Genomic DNA, 17,737 nt, shown 5'->3' on the forward strand with positions numbered 1-17,737 from the left:
AATTCATTATCTGCCTTATTAAGTAACTTATTCAAGGGAAAACGATTAATGAATTTGTTATCACAAACATTTCCATTAAGCTTAGCTAAGACATCTCATTTCAGAAATAACCTTTAACTTTTGATAAGCTACGTGATGATTTTTATTTGATTTTAATTAATTACTATTTGATTGCAAAGTTGAGGAAGTATATTTCCATAAAATATTCATCAATTATCTGCATTTCAATAGGTTGTTCAAAAACTATGATAATAATATTATTAAATGCTATTCTAAATAAAGTTGAGAGGTGACATTTGTGCTCATCTATCATAACTATTTAATGGCTGTTTTTATATATTTAAATAAGTATATGGGCTTTTATTTCATTGTTTGCATATGCTTTTACCGAAAAGTACCAATATATCTAATAGTAACCCATTGAAACCCCATTCCTGCAGACCAGTGTCGATTGAGATACTTTTGCGACCGCACACATTCGCATCTCCTGATTGCAGAAAACGCAAAGAGGACGCACACTCGAAAGCTTGGCGGCCAAAGCTCCCTGGCTGCAAGCTAAAAAACTGAATCTGAGTTTCAGGCCGGGATTGGGGCAACCACCCACCGCCACCCGATGCGATACGATCCGATTCGACTCATCCGCCCCGTGGGCTCGTCGTCCGCATTTCGCGTTTGTGGTACTTTTGTCGAGTGCGGCTGCTGCTTCGCTTAGTCGTTTGCCGTTTGTCAACCGTTTGCCAGCGTTTGCCGTGAGCGCTAGTTTCTTGCAAGAAATATATACATAAATATATATATACATATATATATATACATATATAAAGTAGAAGCAGCGATAATAACTGAATCTGAAGCGCAAAATCTGTGTATAAAGTCGTCTGTGAGCGTCGCCCAGTAAACCGAAATAGTCTAACAAATATTTAGTGTTCAGCTAAAAAGTGTTTCAAGCATAATTCAACAAAAATGCAGTACATCTATGTGATTAGTGCGCTCATTTTGGCCATCGCCGTGCAGCAAGGTAAAAGGATTCAAGTCAACGCACTTCCGACGACGCGATTACACGATTACATAACGGAAGATATGATATGGATGGCAGCAAGGGGGTAAAGGGGAAGGCAGCTCGTTTCCCGGGGGCGTTGGGAAATTGGTGGGAAAGCTTGTGGCGTCAGGTCGGCGCCACAGCAAAAAGCCAGAGTATCTGGAGTATCTTGAGTAGCCGGTCGTCGTGGCGCCTTTTTGTCCAGCCCGCTGAGTAATATTTGCATTCAATAGATATACATAGATATAACTTGGGTGTCTCGAGCTCTCTTCGTGCAGGAAACTTTTTCCTCTACTTCATTTGTTGGCTCTCTGCCACAGCTTTTTTCCTGAGCTGCGAAAATGAAAAATGGGGCGGAGGATGGGTTTTTCATGGGGTCGTGGCACGTTGACATCACAACTAAAACAGATAAAAATTAGTACACACTGTGGTGCTATGCTTTCGCAAAGGATAATGGCGAGTAACTAGCTTTAGACCCAAGTTTTTCCTGCCTCCTTTCGCCGCAAAACCCAATTTAAGTTTTCCCACATGTGTGTGTATGTGCAGGGATTATGTAGGACATGCGCACTCTATTTGGTTATAGGTCCTGGGGGCCAGTTGCAGTTATCCACTACCCAAAACCGAAATCCGCTCAGCGACTTATATAAAAATACATTTGACTGCTGTTTCGTAAGGAAACTTAAAATATTTAAAGGAATTGCAACTTTCTGTTAGGGAATTCCTAGACGTAAGCATGCATACCCATATTTTTCGCGTTCTAGGCAATTCAATCAATGCAATTTACGACTATTTATAGACTTTAATAAACCTTAATTGGGCATGACTAAGTGTAAACAGTGGAAAACGTCAGCATTTCTATTAGGACTATTTAGAAAATGGTTGTAAGACGCATTTTAATTAATTAGAAATATTGGAAAGTATAATGATGAAATTGGGTTAGTTGTAGTACTTTACTTTAAATTAAGAAAATATTTTTCTAGCAGAGAAACAGCCGTCCATATGCTTTTGAATCATCCTAGAAGCCTTTCATATTTGGCACTATTGCATTCCTTTGTCGCGACGAGCTTCCAGCTCTCAGAGTATCTAGACCATCCCGTGGAGTGTTTCATCTTTGCAAGGAGGACCTTTCCCCATTGTTCTCAAGTATCTTCGCCCCGAAGTAGGCAACACAATCTTTCCGCCTGCTGCTTATGTAACCCAAATGGAACCCATAGAATAATGGACAGTAGTATGGGGGAGTATTCAGAGGGCGGCGAGGTGGGGCAAAGTTATTCGAGTCCATTAGCAATGTCGATGGCTCAATTAGCTAGCCACTCCTAAGAGCCTCGCAGGCTGGCACTAATGGAGGCGTCAATGGAACCGCTGCCATCACTGGCATCGCTGGCATCTCCATGCCATTGTGCCACTTTTGGCACAGCGTGAGGCAAAAGCGCATCGCAGGTTGCACACATGTATTATCAGGGCGGAGGCAGCAGGTGGCACTCTAATGAGCGGACGGACAGGCGGTACTGGACATTGCCAGCTCGTATATTTGGGAAAATTAAATAATGCGAATCTCGTGTCGCGCACGACCTTAAATTCAATTTAGCTCGAAGCTAGTCAAGTGATCACTAGCAGCAGAGAGATCTCTTTATATCGCATTTGTTTACACGCTTGTTTCTTTCAGATTCGCTTGTTTTGTGAAACTATTAAGGTTAAGCATATGCCGCATAGGCTGCCAATGGAAATTTTCTAATTGGCATTAACTATTGCTTTGTGTCAATTACGCGCCAGATTGCAAGTGGGTTAAAAAATAAAAAGGGGGAAGGGCTAATGGCAGGGTATATGCACTCAGGATGCACAAATGCAATTACAATCAAGGCATCACTTAGCTAGGAACTTGAAGCTCTAGGGAAATAGCAAGGCCTACTCAGGCAAACGAAGTTTATTTATATCGCTTTCCTAAGATAGTTACTTGATGTATAATAAACTGACTTACATTGCAATGGTTCCAGGATATGCCATCAAGTGCTTCGTGTGCAACAGCCACAAAGACGCCAACTGTGCGCTGGACATACCGCCGGACAACCTGCTGAAGGACTGCGATGAGCAGTACTCGTCCCGCGGCAAGGGGATTCCCACGTACTGCCGCAAGATTACGCAGATCATCGAGTTCTCGGTGAACAGCCGTGAGTAAAACCATATGCATACAATCATGTGTGGATGGCTGGTCTAGACAGTGGAACAATTGCATTGCAGTGCCCCCGGATAGCCGTGTGATTAGGACCTGTGCCTATCAGAACCAGACCTCCACCAACTACTGCTATCAGCGTGCCGGATTCGGTGGTCGGCAGGTGGTCTGCTCCTGCGATACGGATAACTGCAACGGTGCCGGAGCGATGGGCGCATCGGCGGTGGGCGTGGCGGCCATGGTGGGACTCCTGCTGAGCGCCCGTCAGTATCTGCAGCGTTAAGGACGAAATCGAGGGACTGCCTCAGTTGTTTTTGTTTGTTTTATCGATGCATCCACCCAGTTTCAGTTTTTCTTTCGTATTGCTGCTGACTCTTTGACTTCTGTGACACTTTCACCGCTTACTCCTTCCCCCGCCCCGCAAGCCACCACATCATTAACAAGGTCCACTCGCAGAGCTGCTCCAGAGTCAGGTAATATACATAAATGAGAATCCAAAACTAATATGATAGCAAATTATAATATGAAACATATTTTCAGCTCTGATTTTGTAACATTTTTTGAATGGAGAACCGTAAAAGCTTTATACAAAGTATTAAATAATAACATAATTCCCTAACTAGAAGTGTATATAAAAACCAAAGAGAGCATTGTAACAATTGGCCAATATAATCGTTCAAATCGTTTTACATTAACAGGAATTTTTGCAAGTAACGTATTAAACGAAATCAAGGAAAAATAACGAATAAATAAATAAAACTAAAACCTACCGCAGTTGAAAGTATTAAACCAAAAATCGAAAATAACGAATAAGTCAAAGATGGCCACAAAGCTAACGATGTTAAAAATTAAGGCTACCAAACATACAAGTAGTACATAATAAATGTTAACACTCTTCGCCTAAGTTTGTCTACTTTTGTTTAACACAAGACTTGAACAAAATTTCGGCAATAGCTAACATTAATATTTAAACAATTTTAAAGTAATGCTCAACGAGGTGAACACTTCATAGAATAATTAGCAAGCAATTGGGAGGAGAGTCGTCCCTGGATAAACCCTGGATAAATGATAGTTGTGACACGCTTAGGGGCGACGACCACGCCCATATCTCCGCACTCCCCAGGGGAAAACACTCGTTGTTGTAACCAACTGCCAAATAAGGAAAACTTTAAAGTCGTTTCATCTTACCGCATAGGCACCACCCAGCAATGAGCAAATGAATACGAAATATTTGCGATATCCTGTAGAGGAAACAACACCAATGAAACCTTTTGTCCAACGTAGCAATAATTGCAGATGCAGAATCAAGGAAATACATTAAAACGTTACAGAAACCAAAGCAACAACAAATACATTGTTTTTAGTTCTTTTAGCAAAATAACAGTTTATAGTAAAAATTTTTTTAGTTAAGAACCTCCTCTTAAATGCAATATTTGTAATGCAATAAAATTGTAAAATGTTTAAAGTGAAAAACAATAAATATGAATACAAATAACCGATGTTCTTATTAACCAGGGATCATTTTTCAGTTTTATGAGAATTTAAAAATTTTTATAAATATAAAAAAGCTTAATTAAACAATGACTTGAAAAATCTTGCAAAATCATTTGGTAACCAGACACGTAAAAGCGTTTTATTTTGCTTAAATCTAAACTCGACAAACTAGGCTTTCAATTTCACGGATGTTCAGCGAATTCGTTTGGAATATTTAGTAAAAGCATAGATACTTGAGGTAACAAGAGGATGATAGTGTACAAAATAGTGAGTCTATATGTAATAACTAAAAGCCCTACCTAAATCAGATGAAAATCGCCTATATTCCGTGGCATGGTAAGGATCAGCATATAAAATGGATTGCAAGAGACTGGACATAATTATTTAGCACCGGTGCAGTTAGGTGTCCTTGTGGACCACCCTCTTGAGGGCCAGGAAGCAGTGGCGGGTGCTCAGATCATGGTAGCCCACGGGTCCTCGCTCGCAGTCCGCACAAACCAGGAACTTCCTGCCGTCCAGCGTGTTGGAGAAGCCGATGTTCTCGAACGTCATCATGTCCTTAACCAGCCAGAAGTCCTTCAGTGGCTCGCTGTTTAGGCTGTCCGCTGTTCGGTCCTGCTTCTGCATCATCAGTGGCACATCCACCTGGCCGCAAGAAACGTAAACAATTAGATTGTTGGCCCAGTCAGAAGGGCTAAGCCATCCGGCACTCACCTCCTCCTGGTTGTAGGTGCCCTCTTGGGCTTTCAGCATCAAACTGTTGCAGAACTGGCAGCGCACATTTGATTTGTTTTTTCCATCAACGATTTGCTCGCTGAAATCAGCTTCCTCGGTCATTTTTTGTGGATTTATCTTAATTTTGCACCAAACGCATAAAATGTAATCAGTTGATACTTAAGCAGTCGTTATACAACACTGTGCAGTTGAGTGGTCACACTGTCGTTATCGATAGACGATAATTATCGCCGCCGTTAAGCCGCAAATTCAAATATAGAGTTTCCGTTTCCGTTCTTACCAACAACATAAATCAAAACTAAATTATACAAATTCTACACATAAATTTGGTAAATTCTCTCTGTAATCCATTATTTAACTTCGTTTATAAGTTCTTAAACACGGTTTACAACCCATTACCTCATTTAATTTCAACCAAACACTGTAATTTGCTAAATATTTCGCAGCTACTCCTAGAGAAGCTGTAGATTGTATCAATCCTAGAGACGGTGTATTTGTATACCCTGTAAAAGTATTGGCACTCAACTCTATTCTAAAGCTTTGGTCCTACTAAAAGCATGCGATATTGAAATTGAAAAGCGATAGCTCCATGGATTGCTTGGCAACTCTGGTGACCGTTTTGAAAAAATATTTCCTTTTCTGTTCGGAATTCCTAGGGAGCAGACGGCTCATACTTTTAGCCAAATCTTCGGCACCTGCCACTGTGTAGTCAGGAGATACCAACACTTCAGACCGTGTAAGTTGCTGCAAGTTGGCCTTAAACAATCCACATGTGACTACTTGCAAAGGATAACCTTAAAATCGAGATACGAATTCTAAGCATTCCTGTTTGCTTTCGCCAGTTGTTTTTCTTTCAGTTTTAGAACCCAACTCCCAGCCAGAATCATGAACATCCCCATCTACCAAGTGCCCTCGGTGACCATGCAGTCGCTGCACCAGCAATCCTTGTACCAGCAAACCTACTTGGACCGCAATCGCATGGTCACCGATGTATTTGTGCATGAACACGTCTCGCAGAGCTCTTGGTCAATGGGCTCGGTCTGTCCATCGGCTGTTTTTATACCAGGTACTGCCAATTGCCCCTTTATGGCTGGAACTACCCATGCACAGTGCCATCATACCGCCACGGTTCAGGCAGTGACTCCCCATTATCCGGCCTATATGCCCTTTCCGGGTATGCAGTACTATGCGGCCAGCTCTGGTACGTTCTGGTTACCCAAGAGTGTCCACTACTTCATTAACAACCACTTCCCTCCAGCCTCGATGAACGCCTATGGCCCAAGTCAGGTGTATTCCGCTCGTGCTTCCGCCTCTGCCGGTCTCTATATGCCCCAGTACCATGGAAACTGCACTCATGCACCGCCGAAAAAGCAGTTCTCCACCGCTTACACCCAGACCCAGGAGCCCGTTAAGACCAGCTGCGATGTGGCCACGCAGGTGGATTTCCCCCATGAAAGATTACGCTCGGAGGCTAAGAAGCCAGGAGCAGTTCCTATTTCAGACTGGTAAGGTTAAGTTCTCTTCAGATATAAAAGCTCTACCAAAATATTTGGATTGCTTGTATTATTGGAACCTTTAAAAAGATTAAGGAAAACCCACTTATCTCAACAGTTTTATATTTTTAATCAAACAGCGTTGTTCCTGAACAATCGAGCAGCAGTTCCTTGGAAAGCGGTGCCGGCGATGGTTTGCGAGTCCAGAACATGCTGCGCAACTCGGAGGTGATGTTGCTGGAACAGCGCCTCCACGACATTACTAGAGTCTCACTGCAGGGCAGTGAGATAGCCGAACGTCTGGCCAATGCCCATCGCAATCGTCCGTGCTTCAAGAAGATCGACACACTGTGTGCCCGCTTGAAGCAGGATCTGCTGCGTCCGGATGGCGTGCTGCCCAACATCAACTCACAGGGCATTGCTTGGGCCGTTAAGGATTTCATATTTGTCTTTACACGCATTGTGAATGCCTGGGTCATACTGAAGGGCTATGTCTACAACACTCCTGATGCTCTGAACAAGATTAAAGATGAGCTGCCGATGGGTTTTATGGCTTCCTTTGATTCCTGGCAGGTATCGACGCTGTCCCTCGTGCAGATGATTATTAAGTCCTTTGTGAGTCTGGATGAACTGCTGCAGAAGCAGAAAAACAGCTTTTCTGTCAAGGATGGGGCTCTAACGAACCTGAACAATAGCAGCACTCTGCGAAGTTTCATAGATAGCAACGATAGCAGCAGCATGGGACAGAAACACCAGAGCATAACTACTGGACCAGGCCCCAGTGCCTTCAGTACACCGCAGAATCAAGTGCGGAATGCAGTTGCAGAAGGTCAAGAGCAAAATTCAACTGCCCTTTACAAACCGAAATGTGCGTTAAATCTGAACTATTTGTACACCATGATTGAGGATTCGGAGGAAACCCAGCGCAATGTGGATGCGAATGGTACTTACCTGAAAACTGGAACCTATCAGCCACTGCAAAAGGAGTCCAAGCAACTGGAGGTACCGCCTTCAAAGCCAAAGGACCAATACGTGGAGTGGAATGCTCCACAACAGGCTTTGCCCACTCAAGAGATTCCCAAGGCTCCCACTCCGAAAGCACCTCCGATGCCGGAGCGTGTGCAAGATGTCAGGGCGTTCACGAATCCATTTAGTTTGATTGGAAAAGAGGTGACCCGGCAGCTCTACGAGTTTAGTGACCGCGTCATGGAGCTAAATCACTTGGAGCGCTTCTTTAAAAAGCAGTTCACTCGCAACTATGTCAGTTGTCTTAGTTAAGTTTATGTTTCTAGTGCTGTTTATTAATGATAACTACCATTTCAGTACCCAGATTTCTACCAACAATGCCAGGATGAATTCATAGATGTGCGAGCCATTATTGTGCAGTGCGAGAATGCCTCGTATCATCATATTTATCAGGCTATTCATGATCTGCGCCGGATCATCTTTACGGTGCGCTGTTACCTGAAGGTATTGGTTTGATTCCATGCAGCCATCCAGTCTTTTACATTCTATACAACTTTTTGTTCTCGTATGGCAACCGATGCTGCATTTATAGGTCAAGGAACGAATGAATCCATTCCAAGGTATCAGTATGAGTGGGCCATTTAATGGACTAATGTACTAATCACTGGTCTCATTTGGGCACTAATCTCATATAATAACACATTAACCAGATCATCAATTAACTATTTAACCACTTTCACAACCAGCATAGCGCATTTCTAATCCTGATTTTATTAATATCCTAGATGTATTCGGACGAGAACCTCCTTTACTACATTGATCTCTACGAGCGCTCTGTGAATGACATGCTGTCCAAGCCACCACATCTGCCCAATCAGTATGATCACATTAAGGGCAGGCCAGGCGAAAAGCTCTTCAACTACGAAATCTAAGTGAAAAAGTATTTACAATGTGGTCGTCAACGGAAAGTTAACCGATTTATGCGGCTTATTTAGCATCAATACGCGTAGTTAAAGTAGATTCATTTAATTTCGAAATCAATTAAGCGAATCACAGTGCCTTAACCCAAATTTTGACAAATCCTTGATTTAAATGACTAGAGAGGTCTTCCATCCGATTGTTCACTTCAACCGAGCTCCTGTTTTACTGTCGCATCAATTATTCAGCATGTAATTCATACAAGTCTTATATTTTATAATGTAGTATTTATAATATAACGTTTTTTGTACACATTGTACGGATCTAACTGCATTGTTGAAGTCACTACAAAAATAGCATGTCAATAAAATTTAAATTTGTACAATGAAATAAAAATAGAGAAAAGTTACGCTAGTCTCATCAAATTTCTTCATTTTGGATGTAACTCATAATGGAATCGTTAGTTAGGAACACAAGTATAATATAAATTAAACAAAATAATAAATTAAATTGTATAACAACTGACTTATATACAATTGGTAGTTAATATTCTTTACATAGTGCTAATTCGATCTTATAAAGTCCTCTGGGTTAATGTCCTGGGCCAATAGCATGCTATAAAAAATAGTTGAGCTATCGGAGGCCAGGCTTTGTGGATTGCCTTCCTCACAAATCCGTCCATCATCCAGCACAATTATACGATCCATGGCGTGCAGTCCGCGCAGGCGATGGGCGATGAAGAGGAGTGTGCAACCCTTAAAGGCATTTCTTAAGGCCTGCTGAATGCTCAGATCAGATTCGTCGTCTAAGTTGGAAGTGCCCTCGTCGATGGCCACCACCTTGGCGTTTTTCAGCAGGGCTCTTGCCAAACAAAGCAGTTGCCTTTGACCGGCGGATAGGTTGTTGCCACACGTCTCAACCTTTCCGTCCAACCCACCCAACTGCTGGACGAGCAGAGTAGCCGCTGCGGAGTTTTTAATGGCGTGCCAGATCTCCGAGTCGTAGAACCCATGACGAGGATCCAGATTTTCCCGCACAGTGCCTGAGGAACGATTAAATATGTTACTTCGTTTCCTTATAACAGTTCACATTCATCAATTGTTATACTGACCTTCAAAGAGGAAGGGCTCCTGAGTGATGACTCCGACTCGCTCCCTAAGCACACTCAAAGGCAAAGTCTTTAGATTCACCTGATCCAATCGAATCTCTCCGTGCGACAATGGTGCCACTCGCAGCAGGGCAGCTAACACAGAAGTTTTACCAGCTCCAGTGCGGCCAACGATGCCAATTCGCTCGAAGGCATCGGTTTGGAAGCTTATGCCTCTCAAAGCCGGCGCCAAGTGCTCTCTGTAGCTGAGTTGGACTTCTCGAAAACTTAGAACTCCTTGGCTAGGCCATCCAAAAGGAGCCTCAGCACTTCCGGAGGCATTCTGCTCCTCCTCCAGCTGCAGGTACTGATCAATACGCTCGACTGCGACCAGCTCCTGTTCTGTTTCAGCCACAGCATGAAGAAGATCTCCCAATTGACCCGTAATGGAGAGAGCGTAGGAGATGCATAGGCCCACCAAGCCAGGATTGGTTGTGTGCGAGGCGGTAATGGCTGCCAGAAGACCTGCTCCTCCGACAAGTAGCGTTCCCAGCAACTGAAGCCGCAAAGCTAGCCACTGTTGGGCAGCCGACTGTGTCAACTGAGCCTTTATGCTCTCCTCGAGTTTCACTTGGAAATCCCGTTGAAATCTCGGACTAGCTCGCATACTTCTTATTGTAGTCAATCCCTGTAGAGTCTCCGTAAAATGGGTATAAAGCGGAGACATTGCATTGCTCGATAATCGTTTGATGTCCCGGGATGCGTGCCGATAGCGCTGCTGTAAGTTTAGGTAGATGGGCACCATGGGAATAATCACCAATCCCAGCCAAGGCATTGCATATAGGCTGACACAGAGAGCCCCCACTAAGCCAGCAAGTTGCGCCAATAGAATATTCAAAATAAATGGCAGGGAGTCGTCCACAGTGTTGGTGTCGGATGAGAAGCGGTTTAGAATGCGACCCACCGAGGTGATGTCAAAGAAGTTGAATTTAGCCTGGAATATGGATTTAAATTAGTAATTTCTTACGACAATTAAGCCCAGCAGCTACTTACAAACATGACTTTCTTCAGTAGCTTTTCGTGCATAAAGATGGCCGCTTTAATTCCAGCGTAGGCAAACAGAAACGCCCTGGCCAATGTCACCAGGGAATTGCTCACAGCAATTGCGGTGAAGATGCTCAAATAGAATTTTGTTGTGTGCCCAGGCACCGTTTCATTGCCCACAGTCGGTCGCATCAACAAGTGATCCAAGGAAGTGTCATTCGAGTGGGGATCCAAGGTGGTTTCAGTGACCCAATAAGCCAGCCAGGCATCACTTAAATTCCGTGTCAATTGCATGAGTACAACTGATAGCAAAACAGTAAATGCCAGTGGAGAAGTCACTGCCTTCCAGTAGCATGTAAAAACGCTTCCAGAAAGATGTCCGTACTCCCTCGATTCTTCCAAAAGCAGACTATCCACACTCTTCTTGTCGTCCTGGTTGGATAGCTCCACCGAACGTCGCCTGGCTGATGTTTCCTGCTCATCGTCAGCATCTTCATCCAGGCTTAGGTCAATGCTCTGGGTCATATATTCACTTGGAAGTAGTTTACCATCCTTCACCTGAAGAATTTGATTGGCGTGGAAAAATAATTGAATACTTCGTGTGACCACAATCCGCGTTTTGTGCTTAAGCAGTCGCAGAATACAGTGCTTAATAATATGCCTGGCCACATGGGCATCCAACGAGGAGAGCACATCGTCCAGAAGGTAAACTGTCAACAAAGCAAGAATTTAAATTCGAAAAATAAAAAAAAATCTATTAAAGAGGGGCTCACCTTTCTTATCCTGATAAACAGCTCTTGCCAGTGCAACTCTGGCTCTCTGGCCTCCGGAAAGTGTTCTTCCATTCTCACCGACACCGACAAGGTCGCCTCCAAGGATTTGGAGATCCTCCTCCAAGGCGCAGGCATGCAAAACAGTTTTATACCACTGTTCATCAAAGTGGGCGCCCCAAACGATGTTATCCCGGATGGTGCCCCTTTGGAGCCAAGGTGACTGTGGCACATAACCAAATCCAGTGGTCAATTCCTGGACGCACACCTCGCCATCGGTGCACTGCAGATTGGCCACTATGGCAGATAGAAAACTACTTTTACCACCACCCACAGGGCCTTCGATGCACACAAGCTGTCCTGCTTTTATGTCCACATTTATATCCTTCATGCGGAACGCCGTTGGAGATGTGTGCTCATCGCTATCATGGCAGAAACTGGCGCACTTCATCTGCAGCACACTGGCTTTTGGAGCATCCAAAGGAGCATCATCTCCTGTTCCAGATCCGCCACTTCCTCTCATTATGGGATTGTAGTACGACGAATAATCCAAATTGGGCACATCCATCAGTTGTTGGACTCTCTTAATGGAAACCCAAGCTTCAATTAAGCCGTTGAGCACCCATGGAAAGGCGTTCAATGGTCCAATGAGCATATAGAGCAAGGCCACGCTGGTATAGGTAGTAGAAGCAATCAATTGATTGCCCATTAGAACGGATACGCCAAAGGTAAGCAGGCACATAAGCACGGGAGTGGTGGCCCAAAAGTAAACGCACATGGCATCCAGATATTTTCGCTTCGATAAAAATCGCAGCTCCTCCTGCCGAAGTCCTCGAATCTTTGTTATGAATATATCCTCCCAGGCATTGATTTTGATCTGCTTGGCTCCTTGCATTGTTTCCGTTGTGGCAGATAGCCTTGCGTCCTTGGCCGTCATCAAGCCACTTGAAAATATGCCTATCCTCTTGGCCAACCATCTATTGATTGGAATCAGAAGAGCAGCGAATATTACTCCCGCCAGAAAGGCGGCTCCTAGCTGAAGATACAGCAAATACAATGTGGTAAACAGCTTAAAGGGAATGCTCCAGAAGAAGTGAAAACTTATGCAGGAGTTCACAATCCTATCCGTATCCGTTGACATGAGGTTTAGCAAATCCGGCTTAGATTCCTTTAAGCCCCTCGCCTCTAGTGCTTTCCTGTATATTGAGTTGACCACTCCCACTCGCATTTTCATGGACACCATGGCCATGCGCCAGTCGAAGTGGGTGGCACACACAGCCGACAGCAATGTGCTGCCGAATAGGCCCAAGGCATAGTAATATACTTGATTGGGGTCTGCGTGATCCTGTCGGAGTAGTCCTCCGAGCAGTAAAGGACCAGCAAAACCACTCAAGTCGGCGATCAATCGAAGGATTCCAATAAGGTAAAATTCCACACCGAAGCATCTATGCAGTGCTCTCCATAAACTTTGCGATTGCGACAGAGCCAAGTGCAACTTTTCGCTCAGTCGCGTAATATTTAGAGCGTCGGGTAGATCGAACAGATCCTCAATCTTTCTCAGTTTTCCAGCCACTCCTTTGAGGATTAGGGGCTGAACCCAGTGGAAGAGGAAACGTGATCCCCAATTGGCTTCATCCTGGGCATGACCCAAGTGGCTCTCATTCGGATCGAATTGAAAATACGTATATTGCTGGGATAGCAGAGCCTCATCCTCTCTGGCAGAAGCTCCCACTCTGGGCAAACTGGTGTAGACAGCACTTCCTTTTGGTATTAAGGTGGCTCCAAACAGCAGATCGCATACCAGCGTGGCCAAGCTCCAGGGCCACCAGCTAAAGTGCCGACTTGTCCGCAGCCACACTGCATCCAATACCACTACTGTGAGCCAAACGACATTGATTAGCAGCGATCCCCGATGACTCAGCTCTCCATATTGACGGGCTGTCAGTAGAAAACCTGTGGATGGGGGAGGAATAGGAAAGCTGATTAACAAAGGGGTCATAAATTATTGTTTTAGGCTTATCATTTTATAGCGGAATAATACATTTCTGCTTTTCCCAGAAAATCATGTATGCTTTTTATTTAACATACAACAAAAAACGAGTTATGTTTGTTAAGTTAATAATTAAAGCAAAGGGAGGCCTAATTGTTATTGTTAATTGTTAATTAATAGGAAGAAAGTAAGATATACGATCCGAGACTCTGAAAGGGAAACCCCGAACATGCCCGCATACGCACCTAAGGTATTGCATCGATGTAAACCCCCGGAAAAAGGAAAACCGCACACTCACCGCTGTGAACCACCCACATAATGCATTCGGCACTGACAACCAGCAGATCCGCCGCAAACAGTTCAACGCCCTGCTGGTGGAAGGCAAACACCTTGGCCACCGGGAGCAGGGCCAGTACCATGGCCAGGAAGGCCCGGATCCAAAGCATTCGCAGTTGCAATCCATTACGGACGACGGGTCGCGACTGATTGCCGAAATTGTAGGCGGATATGGCGGCGAAGATCGTGTACACGGGCAACTGGAGCAGGATCTTCTGGAAGCAGGGCAGCAGATCGTTGGTCTCGTTGGCGAACGGCTTCAGTCCCGTGGGACAGAACTGCGTCCAGTTCCAGGCAAAGTCGCCCCAATCCGCAGACGACATCTCGATCGAAATCTTTGACGGATTCTTCTGTCTTCCGCTGGTCTGGTTCAGTTAGTCATCGCTGCGTGCACATTTGCACCACTGAACCACCGAGTGGCGTTAAACAAAGCGATAAACACAACAATTGGATTTCAGATAAACTTCGTAATGAAAATACAGCCGCTATGTGCAGCCGCAGGGTTGCCAACTATCAGAACTGTGATGAAATTCGATGAACGGTTCCCGTATTCGCCTTCTTTTGAATGTTTCATTATCAATGAATAATTATATTACACATTTCTTAAAGAATCGTAATATATATGTCCAATAGATATATCAATAATGCAAATCCAAATGAGCGGTTTGAAATTGGCCACAATCGCCAGTTTTTATCGAAAAATTGTATAACCCTGGCAACTCTATGTGAATTGGCCAAGGAAGAAGAAGCATTTGTTTACGTTTTATTTCACACTTTGTGCAATTTGTGTAAACAATTATGACAACTGGAAGCGAAGCTGACGGAGATGGCGAGCACCAGGGCAACAATGACATCGTCCCAAATCCAGAACACCCTCCGGAGCTAATGAATATCTTTAAATCCCTGGCCGAAAAAAACCAGATCGTCTTTAAGTCGCAGCAAATTGATGATCCGGAAATCCCGATCGAAGAGAAGCAACAAATTGCACGAGAAGCATTCGAAAAGAATCGTGAGAACTTCCTCATCCGATTTGGAGGCTTTCTGAATGTGAGACAACTGGGGTCCTTCCAGGAACTGGCTGTCAAGGAACCGATCAAGCCAGATGAAAATCTGGAGGAGATGTGTCTGCTGCTAGAGGATTTCAGGAGAAAACTCAGCACTCGTGCGGTATCAATCAAAAACCGAAGATACCATGCCATGCAGCAGCTCCTTGACAAGGGAGAATACTTCAGCGAGCACGAGATGATGCAAAGGGCGCCGGATCTCTACCAGGAGCTAGTGGGTCAGTACCTAACGGAGGCGGAAAAGAAGGCTCGGGACAGTTACGATGTTCGAAATACTAGCTTCTCAGGAATACTAATGCATACATTGGAAAAAAAGCAAAGAGATGAATTGCTAGAGGAAATTCAGCAGGAAGGAGAACAGAGCGTGCAGGTGAAAAGTGAATCCAATCCTGCCGCAGACTTTGAAGTTCCTGTAGCTTGCCGAAAGCAGTGGGGTGACTTTGAAGATGATGAACCAGTTGCCTGTTCAACGAGTCGAAATGCAGAGGTTCGAGCACCAACAAATATAACTAAGATTTCCACACCGGAGTTTTATAATCCTGGAGAGCGAGAACTCCTACGTAATGAGTTCTTAAGTATGATGAAGGAACGCTTTCTGAGTGGGGAGGACAAGGATTTTGATTATGCTGCCGTAGATGATAATACTTTGCTGGATGATCTGAAGCAAATTGAGCAGGATGAAGAAGATGCCTACTTCGAGGACAGCGAGGATGAGGAGGAATTGGAGGATCACACTGCAGAGGATAATGCCGTCTCTAGCGAAGATGACTTGGATATCTACATGAGGCATCTAAGCAATCATCACAGCCTTCAAAATAGTCACGGATAATAATAAAGAGCTGCGGGTGGCTCGATATCCAAAGAAAACCCTGTAAATCCACAGGATACTCAGCATTCTGCAGCAATAGTCTTTAATGTTAATCTTATTCTTAGCCTTAACAAATTTTGATCTTAGACACTAGAATACATGCAGTTGTTGAGTAAAAATGTGGTTATCTTGGCCTTCCACGACCACGTGGAAAACCGCGTCCTCTTCCTCTTAAGACCTTGCTATTAGGCGGCGGACTCTTGGGCCTCAGGAGTTCAATTCTACTAGTGCAACCGGTGGCTGGCGCCTCAGCAAAGTAGGTCTGGTACAGCTCGGAGTTGAAGTTCGAGTTCGTCAGCTCCGGACCCACAGTTAGCCAACCTGGTCGGATACTGGAATCTCTGCCGAACAGATGTAAACGCCGTCGACCCAAGCAGAAGTGTTCGATGATGTGAAAGATCTCGATGGGCTTTTCGAAGCTGCCAAATTCCTCCTCCTCTGAGATTATTAAATCAATGTCCACGTTGGCATGGATAAAATCGCCATCAGTGGAGCGGCGAACAGTTCCCTTGATTCCCATCAGGCAGTGTTCCTTAGTGCGTTGAAAGACAGCTTTCGGTTCGAGCTGCTTGGAGTGTCCGGGCTTGTTAATGTTGGTCCGTATCCAACAAATGTCTTCGCATCTACGGAATCCCCACTTTTTTAGACAGTTGCGGCCCATGTCCAAGCCCTCCGATGAGCCGCACCAAAGGAATACAAACGAGCGGTGAGCGGCGATCTCGCCCACATCCAAATCTGACAGAGAATCAAAGTTACTAGGCTACATTAACCGATGTTTGATTGGAAACTTACTAAGTATATCATCCCAGTTCCAAAAGACCCGAGGTGCTCCACCTACAGTGGCAACTGCAGGTGCTGCTCTGGCATATTCCTCCAGCGGCGGTTCAATCAGTATAACATCGAACTTGGCGCCCAGGGTCTTGACATCAAGCGATTTCAAATCCGCCTTTAAGTACATAGGTGCGGATGCGGTGTCTTGGATGAGTTTGTCCTTCAGTTTGATCAGCTCCCTCAGTTTGGGATACTCCTCAAAGCGGTCAGCAAGTCCGACATCGCGGATGAAGTTCTGTGGACGCTGACCAGTGTCCACAAAGTGCTGGCAGTAGTCATTGTGCGGATTGGAAGACTGGGTTCCCTTCAGAAAGGTGGAGGAGTCCCTATAGATGATTTCATTGGGGGTTTTCTTGGAGGACGAGGCTCCGCCGTCCTCCTCCTCGCGTTGCCCACCGGGATTCAGCTGGCGACTACTGTTAATGTCCTCGGCATTACCCAGGACCTTCTTCAGATCATCGACGCTCGACAAGCCCAACTAGTTTAGGAAATACATAAATTATGAGTTTAACTCGACGCCGACTGCTTTTTACGTAGCTTGAACACTTACAGTTTGCGCTAAAAGCAAACGCCGCTTGCGGGATCGCTCCTGAGAGCTCTTTAGCACATCGCTCATACTAATAAATGCAGTAAAAACGTGCTTGACTTTGTTTAAAATCGCAATTCTAAGAAAACTTAAAATTAAAGACAACAAAATTTGCCGTCTAGTGACGGCATACTGAGCATAGCGGTATCGATAACCATACCGATTACCGCCCACAGAATGGGCACGGAAATTTAAGTTTGTTAACACCTATAAAAGTAAGTAAAATTAGATTTAATTTACATGCCTATACATTTTTAAAAATACAATTATAACTTTTACCATTTTGTTTCACGCACTGGGTTATTAAAACTCAAATTTGAAAAATTTACCAACGTAAATTTCAATGGTT

General features: G+C 44.4%; 6 protein-coding genes across 7 annotated transcripts; 3 read left to right on the forward strand and 3 right to left on the reverse strand.

The window, feature by feature from the left end:
* Positions 1-707: 707 nt before the first annotated feature.
* LOC6527697 lies at positions 708-4,110 on the forward strand. The gene is made up of 4 exons (XM_002088745.4): positions 708-1,015; positions 3,031-3,204; positions 3,275-3,679; positions 3,747-4,110. The coding sequence occupies exons 1-3, from the start codon at positions 961-963 to the stop codon at positions 3,487-3,489; spliced, it is 444 nt and encodes a 147-aa protein (XP_002088781.1). The 5' UTR covers positions 708-960; the 3' UTR covers positions 3,490-3,679; positions 3,747-4,110.
* A 576-nt stretch (positions 4,111-4,686) lies between these two features.
* On the reverse strand, positions 4,687-5,613 carry LOC6527696 (guanine nucleotide exchange factor MSS4 homolog). Its single transcript, XM_002088744.4, has 2 exons — positions 5,415-5,613; positions 4,687-5,345 (listed from the first exon to the last, which is right to left on the reverse strand). The coding sequence occupies exons 1-2, from the start codon at positions 5,535-5,537 to the stop codon at positions 5,100-5,102; spliced, it is 369 nt and encodes a 122-aa protein (XP_002088780.1). The 5' UTR covers positions 5,538-5,613; the 3' UTR covers positions 4,687-5,099.
* Positions 5,614-6,019: 406 nt separating this feature from the next.
* Positions 6,020-9,140, forward strand: LOC6527695 (protein mitoshell). Of its 2 annotated transcripts, XM_039371672.1 has the most exons (7): positions 6,020-6,171; positions 6,278-6,636; positions 6,694-6,940; positions 7,069-8,188; positions 8,252-8,398; positions 8,487-8,514; positions 8,680-9,140. In XM_039371672.1, the coding sequence occupies exons 2-7, from the start codon at positions 6,321-6,323 to the stop codon at positions 8,712-8,714; spliced, it is 1,893 nt and encodes a 630-aa protein (XP_039227606.1). In that variant the 5' UTR covers positions 6,020-6,171; positions 6,278-6,320; the 3' UTR covers positions 8,715-9,140. The 2 variants fall into 2 exon arrangements, with proteins under 2 accessions (XP_039227606.1, XP_002088779.1); XM_002088743.3 differs by lacking the exon at positions 8,487-8,514.
* Positions 9,085-14,558, reverse strand: LOC6527694 (ATP-binding cassette sub-family C member 10). The gene is made up of 5 exons (XM_002088742.3): positions 14,002-14,558; positions 11,717-13,666; positions 10,953-11,653; positions 9,924-10,893; positions 9,085-9,854 (listed from the first exon to the last, which is right to left on the reverse strand). Exons 1-5 carry the CDS (start codon positions 14,360-14,362, stop codon positions 9,376-9,378), a joined length of 4,461 nt encoding a protein of 1,486 aa, XP_002088778.1. The 5' UTR covers positions 14,363-14,558; the 3' UTR covers positions 9,085-9,375.
* Positions 14,559-14,747: 189 nt separating this feature from the next.
* Positions 14,748-16,090, forward strand: LOC6527693 (coiled-coil domain-containing protein 97). Its single transcript, XM_002088741.3, has one exon. The coding sequence runs from the start codon at positions 14,838-14,840 to the stop codon at positions 15,930-15,932; it is 1,095 nt and encodes a 364-aa protein (XP_002088777.1). The 5' UTR covers positions 14,748-14,837; the 3' UTR covers positions 15,933-16,090.
* On the reverse strand, positions 15,998-17,520 carry LOC6527692 (N6-adenosine-methyltransferase non-catalytic subunit). The gene is made up of 3 exons (XM_002088740.3): positions 17,353-17,520; positions 16,764-17,280; positions 15,998-16,706 (listed from the first exon to the last, which is right to left on the reverse strand). The coding sequence occupies exons 1-3, from the start codon at positions 17,416-17,418 to the stop codon at positions 16,096-16,098; spliced, it is 1,194 nt and encodes a 397-aa protein (XP_002088776.1). The 5' UTR covers positions 17,419-17,520; the 3' UTR covers positions 15,998-16,095.
* Between the last annotated feature and the right edge of the window lie 217 nt (positions 17,521-17,737).

This window comes from Drosophila yakuba, chromosome 2L, assembly GCF_016746365.2.
Source record: "Drosophila yakuba strain Tai18E2 chromosome 2L, Prin_Dyak_Tai18E2_2.1, whole genome shotgun sequence".
Taxonomy (NCBI): Eukaryota; Metazoa; Arthropoda; class Insecta; order Diptera; family Drosophilidae; genus Drosophila; species Drosophila yakuba.